This window comes from Bubalus kerabau, chromosome X, assembly GCF_029407905.1.
Source record: "Bubalus kerabau isolate K-KA32 ecotype Philippines breed swamp buffalo chromosome X, PCC_UOA_SB_1v2, whole genome shotgun sequence".
In the NCBI taxonomy this organism is placed as follows: Eukaryota; Metazoa; Chordata; class Mammalia; order Artiodactyla; family Bovidae; genus Bubalus; species Bubalus kerabau.
The window spans coordinates 156,486,840-156,500,391 of NC_073647.1; the positions used below are offsets into that span (position 1 = coordinate 156,486,840).

At 39.2% G+C, this 13,552-nt stretch overlaps 1 protein-coding gene across 8 annotated transcripts in view; it reads left to right on the forward strand.

Annotated features, from left to right (window-relative positions):
• The window catches only part of PPEF1 (protein phosphatase with EF-hand domain 1), a 151,466-nt gene that overhangs the window by 82,332 nt on the left and 55,582 nt on the right, over positions 1–13,552 (forward strand). For 7 of the 8 annotated variants that reach the window (XR_008708017.1, XR_008708018.1, XM_055563473.1 and 4 more), the window contains 2 exons: positions 6,323–6,437; positions 11,398–11,444. Coding sequence is in view for 6 of the 8 variants with exons in the window: in XM_055563473.1 (XP_055419448.1) it covers positions 6,323–6,437; positions 11,398–11,444 (162 nt within the window). In the remaining 2 variants the exon portion in view is untranslated. The remainder of the gene's footprint in view (positions 1–6,322; positions 6,438–11,397; positions 11,445–13,552) is intronic. The other variant, XM_055563479.1, reaches the window with a different exon arrangement.

Here is a 13,552-nt window from a genome sequence, read left to right on the forward strand (position 1 = left end):
GAAGAGTTTGAGAAGGATTGGTGTTACTTCTTTAAATGTTTTGTAGAGTTCACCAGTGAAGCTCTTGGGTCTTGCACTTTATGATTACTGATTCAATCTCTGCTTGTTCTAGATGTGTTCAGATTTTGTATTGCTTCTTGAGTAAGTCTTGATAATTTGTGTGTTTCCAGGAATTTGTCCCTTTCATCTTTTTAAGTTATCTAATTTGTTAGTATGCAGTTGTTCATAATATTCTCTTGTAATTCTTTTTATTTCTTTTAGGTCAGTGGTAATGTCCCCATTTTCATTTCTGATTATAGTTATTTGCTTTTTCTCTCTTTTTTCTTGGCCAGTCTAGGTAAAATTTTCTCAACTTTGTAGCTCTTTTCAAAGATCCAACTTTTGGTTTTGTTGATTGTCTCTTTTATTTTTTGGTTCTCTATTTAATTATTTGCACTCTAGTTCTTCTGCTGGCTTTCAGTTTAATTTGCTCTTCTTTTTCTAGCTCCTTAAGCATTAAGTTAGGCTTTCATTTGAGATTTTTCTTTGTTTTTGTAGGCATTTACAGCCATACATTTCTTGCTAAGCATTGTTTTCACTGTATCCCATAAGTTTTGGTATGTTATGTTTTCATTTTTGTTGATCTCAAAGTATTTTCTCATTTCCCTTGTGATTTCTTCTTTGACCCATCAGTTGTTCAAAAGTACGTTGTTTAATTTCCACATATTTGTGAGTTTTCCAGTTTTCCTTCTGTTACTGATTTCTAGTTTCATTCCATTGTGGTCAGAGAAGATACTTTGTGTGATTTCAGTTTTTTAGAATGTAATGAGGCTTATTTTGTGGCCTAACATCTGGTCTGTCCTGGAGAATGTTCCATGAGCCCTTGTAAAGATGTGTAGTCTGCTGTTGTTGGGTGGAGTATTCTGTAGATGTCTTTTAGGTATAGTTGTATGAGGGGTATCTGAAGTTTCTTTTCTTTTTTAGTTTTATTTATTATTACTTTTATTAATATTTTTATTTTTTTGGCCATACCATGCAACATGTAGGATCTTAGTTCCCTGTCCAGTGATTGAACCTGTGCCCCTGAAGTAGAAGTGTGGAGTCCTAACCATTGGACCACCAGGGAAATCCCCTGAAATTTCTTTTCTTTTAGCCTGTACTCACTTAATGTTTTGATAAGGATTTCCTTGAACACCAAGAGCCATTAAGAAAGAAAGAAAGAGAGAGAAAGGCCAGAGGAAGGAAGGAGGAAAGGAGAAAAGGAGAAAAGAAAGAAGGGAAGGACGAAAAATCTAATCTCTGCAGACTGTCTCTGTGTTGGTATACTACTCCTTTACCACTTAGCCTGACTGTTTACAAATCTATCATAGCCTTTACTTTCTACTTAGTGTGTTAGTTGCTCAGTTGTGTCTCTTTGCGACCCCATGGACTGTACCTCTGTCCATGGAATTCTCCAGGCAAGAGTACTGGAGTGGGTAGGCAGCCATTCTCTTCTCCAGAGGATCTTCTTGACCCAGGGATTGAACCTGGGACTCCTGTGTTGCAGGCAGATTCTTTACCGTCTGAGTCACCAGGTGATTCACTGAACCATATTTAAGTTGTCTCTTGATCCAGCATTTCCTTGGTTGCTGTGAGCTTTGACTATTTTCCAGAGTTCTGATGAAGTTGGATCTGATTGGTTTGTTTGTTCGATCTGTTTTTTTTTGGCTTGATTTTTCCGTGTTTCTGCAGAGGGATGGGATCTTGGAACTACCTGCTCCATTATTTTCTAACATCACCCCGAAACCATCACTTTGACCTTAAGGGCATACCCTAGGAGTAAGAGTGAGTGAAAAGTACTGGCTCTGTAGGGTCTGAAGCAAAATTTTCAATCATCTAATTCCTAAAATTGAGATCATCCTGGACAGCTAATGCTCCTAGCCACCTGCCAAAAGAAAATATAAATCCTTTCTGTAAGAAAATAGGCTTCAAGTTATTTCTTCAAGTTTTCATATACAATATCCAGAACTTAATACAAGTGTTAACCAAGCATAGGAAGATGCAAGATTCATGAAAGAAAACTTAGGTGAACCACAAACAGTGCAAACAAACCTATAGAGTTTTTAGATAATGGCATTATCAGACTCAGACTTTAAAGTAAGTATGCTTAATATGCTCAAGGATATAAAAGATAAGGCAAAAATCCAAGGAGCTCTGAAAAGATAGACAGTTTTGATTTTATAAAAATGAAAAGATTGTGTTAAGGAAAGATGAAAAGATTCAACATAGTGTACAGTGTGTTCCCATTTGTTAAACAAAATTAATAGGCATTATATATATATATATATTGGTTTTTTAAAATTAAGATAAAAGTCACATAACATAAAATTGATTTTTTAAACCAATTTAAATGAAGTGTATGATTCATTGGTTTTTAGTATATTCCCAGTGTTGTACAACCATCACCATTGTCTAATTCCAGAACATTTTTATCATCCTCAAAACAAAGCCTGGTACCCATTAAGCAGTTACTTCCCATTTCTCCCTTCTCCCTAGCCCCTGTCAACTACCAGTTTACCTTCTGTCTCTACAGATTTGCCTAATCTGGACATTTATATAAATGGAATCATATGTAGCCTTTTGTGCCTGGTGGCTTCTCCTTGGCATAATGTTTTCAAGGTTCATTCATACTGTAGCATGTATCAGTACCTCATTCCTATTTTTGGTTGAATAGTATTCCTTTGTGTGAATATACCACATGTTATTTAAGGAATTATGTGCTTATATATATGTTTACATATTCATATATAGTTATATTGATTTTTATAGGCTGGCAAGTACATAGAATATTTTTTGGAAAGATACTCCAAACAGCGGCTGTTTCTTGGGATAGGGAAAGGGGACTGATGTCTGGCAAAGAAGGAGAATTGCTTTTCATTGTTATGCTTCTTTTTGCTATTTAAATTTGTATTTCAACTTTACAAAGAACTTTTCTTTTTCTGTTTAAAAACTAGTTGCTTTTCTTTTTGGCCATGCTGCACAGCTTGCGAGCTCTTAGTTCCCTAACGAGAGCTTGAACCCACACCCTCAGCAGTGAAAGCATGGAGTCCTAACCACTTGGCAGCCAGGGAATTCCCTAGTTACTTTTCAAAAAAGAAAATCCTTTAAAAGTACTATTTTCCTCTCTAAGTGCCTTAAAAAGAATGTGAATATTTTATTTGAGTTGCCATTTAATCTGAATATATTTATAAGCATATAAACCAACATGAGTTAACTCTTTTGAGTAGTATTTAATATTGCAATTGTAAACACAATTAAAATGCTATTGAAAGAGAAGTACACTGGCTCTGTAGGGACTAATATAACCAACATGATTTTAGACAATTGAAAAAGGACCCAGAAAAACTATTTTCATAAGAGGAATTTTCTGTTGTTGCAATATATCCTCAATGAATATTTGTTAATTTAACTTAAAACAGCTGCCTTTTCAGGCAGCAATTACTCTTATTAATGCTACAAATGGTCCAAAAAGTCTACAGTGGCAAGCTAAGGTAACACTGAAGCAAGTTTTAGGAATCAGTAAATTAAATAAATGCCAGTTCATATATTAGTAAATCATTTTATCAAAGTGTTTTGCCTGTTCCTTTAAAATGTGGCTAAAGGAAAGGTTACATTCAAGATTTGACTCACCCTATCAAGTTGAATAGATTTAAAATGCTTTTGTGGGGGGAATCCTTATCAATCCATTAGGTGTGGGGAGACAGGAAATAGGGCTTGCTCCCTACTAATCAACATCCAGAGTCCCTTCTCTTTCTTCCTAATTCTCACGTTGCTTCAAATCCCGCTTCCTGTTGTTGTTGTTTTAATTATTTAATCATGAAAATTCTCCAAACTTAAATATTTTTGATTAGAAAATAATTTCATTATTTTAATTGGAAATGGAAACTTCAGGACACCATGAGATAGGATTGTTCCAAAGGGTTCCATCTGTCCTAAATCTGATACCCAAAGCATTGTTGTTGTTATTTAGTCCCTAAGTTGTGCCAGCTGTTTGTGACCCCATAGACTGTAGCCTGCCAGGCTCCTCTGTCCATGGGATTCTCCAGGCAAGAATACTGGAGTGGGTTGCCATGCCCTCCTCCAGGGGATCTTTCCAACCCAGGAATCAAACCCCGCATCTCCTGCTTGGCAGGCGGATTCTTTACCACTGAGCCATCTAGGAAGCTCACCTAAAGCATTATCTGAACAGTATGTAGATAACAACCTCTCTTAGCCTCCAATAATCTAAACCAGTCAGTGCTGTCCAATAGAAATATAATGTGATCCACATACATATTTAAAATCTTCTAGTAGTCAATATTAGGCTTCCCTTATAGCTCAGTAGGTGAAGTATCTGACTGCAATGCAGGAGACCCAGGTTCGATTCCTGGGTCGGGAAGATCCCCTGGAGAAGGAAATGGCAACCCACTCCAGTATTCTTGCCTGGAGAATCCCATGGACAGAGGAGCCTGGCGGGCTACAGTCCATGGGGTTGCAAGTCAGACACAACTTAGCAACTAAACCACCAGTAGTCAATATTATAAAAGTGAAAAGAAAAAAGTGAAATTAATTTTAATAATGTGTTTTATTTATTCCAACATGTAAAATTATCATTTTAATATGTAATCATATTAAAAGTTTTTAATGAGATATTTTACTTTTTTTTCATACTAAATCTTTAAAATCCAGTGTGTATTTTGTGCTTATATTATGTCTCAGTTTTGACTAGCCCCATTTCAAGTGGTCAGTAGCCCCATGTGACTAGCTTCTACTGCATTGGACAATACAGGTACAAACATTTCTGACCATAAAGTGGTATTCAGTTCAGTTCAGTCACTCAGTCATGTCCGACTCTTTGCGACCCCATGAATCGCAGCATGCCAGGCCTTCCTGTCCATCACCAACTCCTGGAGTTCACTCAGACTCACATCCATTGAGTCAGTGATGCCATCCAGCCATCTCATCCTCTGGCATCCCCTTCTCTTCCTGCCCCCAATCCCTCCCAGCATCAGAATCTTTTCCAATGAGTCAGTTCTTTGCATCAGGTGGCCAAAGTATTGGAGTTTCAGCTTTAGCATCAGTCCTTCCAAAGAACACCCAGGACTGATCTCTTTTAGGATGGACTGGTTGGACCTCCTTGCAGTCCAAGGGAGTCTCAAGAGTCTTCTCCAACACCGCAGTTCAAAGGCATCAATTCTTCTGCGCTCAGCTTTCTTCACAGTCCAGTTCTCACATCCATATGTGACCACTGGAGAAACCTAAGTTTGTATCAGCTACATCATTTTTTGGATTATGTATTTGGAATATTTTATAATTAAAAAAGAGAATGATGAAACAAAAAACCAAAAAGCCTGGAGGAGAAAACCCAGTAAATCTGTCCAAAACAATGCTGTCATCAACACTGTAACTGGAGGAGACCAAGGAATGAATAGTCATCACAGGAGATAATCGAAATTGTTTACTTGACTTTGCAGTATGTTTTACACTTAGACTTGTATATAAATGTGCTTGCTGGCTTGTACCCTCACATCTGTGTACCAAATACTGAGCCACAGCAGGGACACCTGGCTCAGGAGTCCCTTGAGACTTGTCTGGCTGCCTTGTGAGATCTCCTAAACCAGCACCCCCACCTAGCTTCCAGCCTGGAGGCAGGAAGTCGCACAGAAATGCAAAGAAGCCCCTCTTGTCCAATCTTTCTCTCCCTCTCTTTCTTTCTCCTTCTCTCTTCCCTCCTTTTCTTTTATTCTTTATGTTTTTGCCTGCTAATTTCTTAGGCCAGGGGAGTCTCCTTTTTTCCCTGTTACCTCTCTTGGGTTCTAAGGACCAAGAATCATCAGAAATGTTTTGTGAATGGGTGATGTCAATTAAGAACATGAGACTATAGACATGCTAGGAACCATTCGTTCATTCAACTTACAAATCTCTGCTGTTGCTGCTGCTGCTAAGTCGCTTCAGTCGTGTCCGACTCTGTGTGACACCATAGACGGCAGCTCACCAGGCTCCCCCGTCCCTGGGATTCTCCAGGCAAGAACACTGGAGTGGGTTGCCATTTCCTTCTCCAATGCAGGAAAGTGAAAAGTGAAAGTGAAGTTGCTCAGCCGTGTCTGACTCCTAGCAACCCCATGGACTGCAGCCCACCAGGCTTCTCCATCCATGGGATTTTCCAGGCAAGAGTACTGGAGTGGGTTGCCATTGCCTTCTCTGTACAAATCTCTAGTGAGGGCTTATTATGTGCCAGATACTGTGCCAGGATAATACATTGCTTTCTATGCACTCATGCCTTTCTTCCTAGTTCATTATATCTATTTCCTCTTCACCCTCACAGATACTTCATGCTTATTATGTCTTAGAGGTGCTTTTTGAAACCAAGAAAGTCCTGCAGCAAATGCCGAATTTCACTCATACAAACACATCTCCATCCAAAGAGATAACAATCTGTGGTAAGTTCCAGAGCCCAGTTGCCAGATTAATATTTAGGAGCCTCTTGGTTCTACATCATTGGCCTAACCTGAAAACTGTGTAAATTGGACTGTATTGAGGGAAAAGTGTTAATATAGAGTTATCTATCATGATACTACTGTTCCCCATCTTGTCTTTGTTTTGCATACCAGCTGGCAGGAATTAATTATGTGAGAAATTAAAGAACTCTTAGCTTTTTATAAAGGCAGGCAGCATTTTAATACAGAAAACTACCCATGGGTGGAATAAGCGTTCTTTGCTCTCCATCTAGCTATCATTATCTTTGTTCCATGTTGCTTTTTCTAGATGGGCCTCTGCATGCCACTTCTGCTGGGAAGGGAAAAGCCCAAGGCAGGGTGGAGATTAAACTCTTCTCTTCCCTCGGCTGCTGTTTGAGATTTTTCAGCTGGTATCTGCAGCTTTTAGAAGAGTGAGAATGTCCCAGAAATCTTTTCCTTGTTCTTCTAAATAACAAGAGCTGAGATTTTGTTATCATATAGGCCAGCCTGGCAGGATATTGCTTCAGGAAGCAGTACACATTGAAATTCAACACAGTTGGTGCTCAGCATGCTTGCAACTGTCTGAGAATGGAGTGTGTGGAAGGAACAGCAATTCTCTTAACTTCTAATTAAGCCTTTAGGTTACAGCACAGTGATTGTTATTTTCCAAATCACTTGTTAGCCCATGTTTCTTTTACTCTGGCAGGTAGAATGGATTTGACAATCTAATTCAACCATTTCCATTTCTAGCATCTGATAGTGGAGACAGAGACTTGATGTAGCAGTATACGCTCCATGTCATGCCCGGACTCAGGCTTTTGATGAGTCCTTAATGGTTCAGTTTCAACCTGATCAGGCTACCACATCTCTGCCTACCAGATGATGCATCTCAGCAGGGGGAACTTTTATTCAAGACCTCATTGGCTTTTACTTTCCATGCAGATAAAGAATTTGGAGTTATGAGGCTCAGGAAGCCAGGCCAGCCAATGAAGCCTGTGGAGCCAGGGCAAGATTTGCTCTCAAAGTGTAATATAATAAGCCAAACAGAGACTGTGATCTGCTCCTGTATGTTTCTAGTACACCTCCAGTTGCCATTGGAGACTTGTCTTTGCATAAAAGGATTTAGAAGAAAACATGAATTAATTAGAGGGCATGTAAGTTCTAGAATCACAAAGTGTAAGGACTGAATGGTTCTTACAGAGGTCAGCTGGTCTATCCCTTGTTCTTCTGGATAAAATTGAGGCCCAGAAATGGTATTGCCTTCCATGCTGTTCTCTCCATCCCAGCTCACTCAGCTGGTTAGTGGCAGAGTCCGAATTTCAGATCTTTTGCATCCCAGGTTAGAACCAGTCCCATATCTGCTATCCCAGTCCCATTATGCACTGCTCTGACTGGTGTTTCATTTTCCATCACAAGACAGGGATTAGGGAATGGGTTGATTGGACAGTTGCATTTTTTAAAAGATACATCTTAGACATTTATTAATATTTCCAGACTTTTTCCACATAACACCATTGGTAGAAGGAAAATCCAGGCTCATACATTTCCATAGCATAGGAAATTTCATTAAATTGTCTTTAATAGCCCCATTGAACCTAGAAAAATTTGGCTATAATTTAAAATCGGGGTGACATTTTCAAAACCATCCTCTGTTTAAGACAGTATTAGGAAAGGGAGAGAAATTATGATGAACCTTTACCATTATTTTAATTTCCAGCTGCAGTTTTTTTACATGCACATCTTAACATGCTCATGGTTCTTAATGTGCATGAAATATAGGTGTTTTAGTCTACATTTATAGTATAAAAGTTAACCATGTATGTACTTATATTTTTATATGCAGTGAAAATATCTTTCTGTGGCTTTTACATGATATATTGAGTGTTATCTTTTGCTGTCCAACTAGAAGTTGGTTATATCTTTGTAACCTCAACTCATAATATGCTGAAACCAATTCATTTATTAGCTTGCTAGCTACAACACTTCTGACTACCCAAAGCTTTGAAAGACAAGTCATCCTGAAGAGAATTAGGAAAACAAAATAATTAAAAATATATATTTAACTAATAAGTAAAGTTCTTCCATTTTTATTTCCTTAGATTTGGAGTGAGAGCAATGAGATTTAAGTATGCAGTAGTATTAATACGCTCTTAATATTCTTGTTGTTGTTCAGTCGCTAAGTCATGTCCTACTCTTTGTGACCCCATGGACTGCAGCACGTCAGGCTTCCCTGTTCCTCACTATCTCCCAGAGACCTGGGATACTGGGGATCCTTGGGATCTGCCTTGAACTAAGAACCACTCATCTCTGCAGTCCCATTTTAAGGCTGCTCTCCTTAAATAGGAGCTATTCAAAGCTCCTAATGTGAAATTGGAAACAATTTAAAAGTCACATTTTTTCCAAACTACATTTTTCTATTTGACACAATTTTGAAAGCTCCTAAAGATGAAGCCAGTGAATCTCTTGGTTTCCATATTGCTGAAAGCTCCACAAATGGCTTTTGCCGACTGGTAAATCTCCCAGTGACCAGTGCTATCCTTGCCTTGCTGATCACGGAAAAGTTCCAGGGTCTCTGTAGGATCCAGTGGCAACAGCACATAGTACTGAACATTAAGAACAGCAGCAGCAACCCCTCTGGACATTCCTGTAGCTCCTCATGATCTGTGGAGCACCTTTGCATCCATCATCTCCCTATGTCCCCGAGGTTGGTGGAGAAGTTTGTATTATCCTCACTTTGCTGATGAGAAGATCATCATATCTCACTTTGATGAGCTCAAAGTGGTGGGTCCTTTTCTAGGTTACCCAGCAAGAAACAGTATCAAGGTGTCAAAAACAGCTCTCCAGAACTTTCTTCTACCGTAGCCCATATGAAGTGCTTACTTTTGGCCATATGAGTACGTTTTAGCCAAGATCTTTAACACGGGTGACTTTAACCATGAGGGATGTTGTTCTAGATGAGGGCTTGACAAGCTCTTCTTTAAGGAACAGGATGATAAACATTTTGGTTTTGTAAACCATATGGTCTCTGTGGCCAACTACTCGGCTCTGCCCTAGTAGCTCAAAAGCAGCCCTAGACAATATGTAAATGAGTTGAGTTCAGTTGCTTAGTCATGTCCAACTCTGCGACCCCATGGATTGCAGCATGCCAGGACTTCCTATCCATCACCAACTCCTGGAGCTTGGTCAAACTCATGTCCATTAAGTCGGTGATGCCATCCAACCATCTCATTCTCGGTCGTCCCCTTCTCCCACTCTCAATCTCTCCCAGCATCAGAGTCTTTTCCAGTGAGTCAGCTCTTTGCATCAGGTGGCCAAAGGATTGGAGCTTCAGCTTTAGCATCAGTCCTTCCAATGAATATTCAGGATTGATTTCCTTTAAGATCGACTGGTTTGATCTCCTTGCTTAATATTAATATTGTAGTCATTTTATAAATAAGTGCTGGTGATGTTGTATTTTTATTTTGTTACTGCCATAATAATTAGACTTACCTCTTGTATATGTTTGGTTAATTTTGTTTGTAGCATTTGGGGAATGTAGCAACTGGGGGAAAGTATTCCTAAATTAAATTACATTTGGTAATAAAGTTGGATATAAGGAATAAAAGTTTATGATCAGAGCTTATGAAAGACAAATATTTACCTAGAAATAGTTATCCAAATATGACTTTTGAATATTCACATATTTGCTCTTGTTTTTAAATTAATGGCTTCATATAGTTACATGATTTCTTGAGTTTTATAAAGCAATGCTTTCATTTTTATTTTTTCTAATAGTCTCATTAAGAGAATGTCAGATATCTACTCAGAATTTTTAAGTTTCAGATTCTACTGCATGTTCTTGAAAACATGGCTTTAAAAAGCTGTGCATTTAGCAATTGAATTTAATTATTGAATGCCTACTATGCAGCAGGTACTATAGGAGGCATTTAGGGGTTTAATGATAAATAAGTAATATTGCTGTTCTTAGGAGGCATTTAGGGGTTTAATGATAAATAGGTAATATTGCTGTTCTTCTAGAGATTCTCCTAGTGTAGGCAGTAGAGTACAGTACAGTTTTGAAGTGAGATAAAGTTGAGTTTGAATTCCAGCTCTGCTAATTGGTAGCTGGACAACTTTGTAAGTTATTTAACTACTCTGAGCCTCATTTGTAAAATGAATATTGTGAAAACAATACCCATCTCATAGAGTGGTTATCAGTTCAGTTCAGTCGCTCAGTCATGTCCGACTCTTTGCAACCCCATGGACTGCAGCACACCAGGCTTCCCTATCCTTCACCATCTCCCAGAACTTGCTCAAACTCATGTCAATCGAGTCGGTGATGCCATCCAACCATCTCATCCTCTGCCGTCCCCTTCTCTTCCCACCTTCAATCTTTCCCAGCATCAGGGTCTTTTCCAATGAGTTGGTTCTTCACATCAGGTGGCCAAAGTATTGGAGTTTCAGCTTCAACATCAGTCCTTCCAATGAATATTCAGGGCTGATTTCTTTTAAGATTGACTGGTTTGATCTCCTTGCAGTCCACAGGACTCTCAAGAGTCTTCTCCAACACCACAGTTCAAAATCATCAATTCTTTGGCGCTCAGCTTTCTTTGTAGTCCAATTCTCACATCCATACTTGACTAGTGGTTTTAGGATTGAACAAGATAGTTCATGTAAACCCTTAGTCTGGCACTTGGCAGAGTCAGCTAAGCACAGCATAAATGGCAGGAATGAATAGGAAATCGTGACATTGGATGCTGCCCCCTATAGGAAAAGGGATGAAGTTTCCACAGGGTGCTATGGAAACAAACCGTCTGTTGAATTAATATCATCTTAGGATAACAACCCAATGCCCTGAGAATGCTTGGCATGTATCAGCAGTAATTCAGGTTTTAAATTCTTTTGTACAAAGGGCATTTTCTTGTTTCCTCCTGAATACTGATATTTTTCATTTCATTTTCAGGTGATTTGCATGGGAAGCTAGATGACCTTTTTCTGATCTTCTATAAGGTAAATTATTATTTTGCTAAATATTTATTTACATTTTTGTTGGGGGAAGGCAGGACTACAGCAGATAACAGTATTAGTTTTATTAGGGATATGTACAAATACAGATGTAATAGGATATTTTTTATTCAAGAAGTTGAAAGTTTTGTTGGGTTTTTTTCCCCACAAAAAGAGTTAAAGATTTGAGTATCTGTTTAATATTAGTATTATCTGTAGATCCATTAGGATTTGTGCCTGATGGTATTTATGTTCTTTATTACTTTGTAAATGTGTAGATGGCACAGGATGGAGAGGGGAGCAGTTTTTTATTTTATTGTTATTTTGTTCAGAAGTGAGCAGGCCACAGCAGTCTTCTCCAGTGCACACTAATTGTGCATGAAAGGAGTCCCCCACAGAAAGTTCCAAACTGCTCTCTTCTCCACCCTGATTCACCATTGCTGGGCTCAGCTGCTCTTCCAATGCTGTGACTCCTTTTCGTTTGAGTGTTGTTTGTGGAAGCCTGCACAGAGGGCACAAAGCAGCTTGGCTGGCATGGAGTGTCTGTGCATCTCTTTGATTGAATTCATTTCTCTCTCTGAGCTAGCACTGCAACCTAAATATTTGCTTATGGGATGATTAGATATAGAAAATTGATCCTGAGGTAACTTCTACCTTTAGAGTGGTACCCCCTTCGTCTTTCTTTTTGATCAGAACGTCTTCCCCACAAGATAGCATGTCAAATAATTGGTCACAGCATAGGTATCTCAAATAGCCTGAAAGAAAATATAGTCTGATTATTATGATGGGGAATCAGTTTTACTCTTTGAGGACTGTAAGAGCTTGAGTAAGCCACATAACCTCCATGACCCTTAATTCCTTTTTTGCCTGCAATATTCTTTTTTTAAAAAAATATTATTGAAATATAGTTGGTTTACAATATTGTTTTCAGGTGTACAGAAAAGTGATTCATATATATATGTTTATGTATATACATATGTATGTGTATTTGTGTGTGTGTGTGTGTGTGTATTCAGTTGCTCAGTCGTGTCTGACTCTTTGTGACCCCATGAACTGTAGCTAGCCAGGCTCCTCTGTCCAAGGAATTTTCTAAGCAAGAAAACTGGAGTGGGTTGCCATTTCCTACTCCAGGGGATCTTCCTGACCCAGGGATCGAACCTGAGTCTCTTGTGTCTCCTGCATTGGCAGGCAGATTCTTTGCCACTGTGCCACCTGGGAAGCCCATGTGTGTGTATATATATTTATCAGGGAGCAGGCTTACTGGGGTGAAGACCCAGGAAGTAGGATGGTTGAGAAGTTGCAAGGGGTATAGTCCTAGGAGATGAATGGGTCCAAGGTGGAGTCCAGAATGTCGGTGGTTGAAGTGAGTGAAAGAATATTAGAGATGAGGAGATCAAGCACGTGAATAGCAGGTGTGGTGAGTGAGTTGGCCACAGGCCTGAGAGATAAAAACAGGAGAGGAAGTTTAGTCAGAGCCTAGAAGGACGAGAGGCTTTTATCCAAGACTGGCAAAGTGTTGGTCTGTTGGTGGCCCTACGGAGCAGGTGAACCCTCTCCAGCTCCTGACCCCGAGGTCTCCATCCTGGGGAGGAATGGGTCCTTTCCTTCCAGAGGCCTGCAGGAGTCAGGAGTCCAGCACCGTTCCTAAGGGAGGCCCAGATTTCCAGAGAGATGTCTTGCTGAATGAGTTGAAGGCATAAGGGAGTTCATTTACACAGTTTGAGGAATGGGATTTGTTTAAATCTACACATAGCACCATATAAATGTTCAGAAGTGCAGTCGTGTTATTTTTGACGATTACAGTCTGAGGATGGAGGAAGGGTGGAGGCATGTGGGTAATAACCACAGCAGAATATCTGATAATTATTTCTCTGGAGGTTTGGGGGAAATACAGAAAAGGGAAAATAGTTGAGTAAATTAAATGGGAAAAGTGACTTCCTAGGCGATTAGAAAAGAAAATTTCTCAAGAGGTAGTTGAAGATACTAAGGTGTGATCAGAGAAGGGACACTGGAGTAGACAGACACGAGAAGAGAATGTTTCTTTAATTCCATTGGCAAAACTAAATGGAATATATAAAACTGGAAAGTTCTAATGTAAAGACTGAACAGGAGGA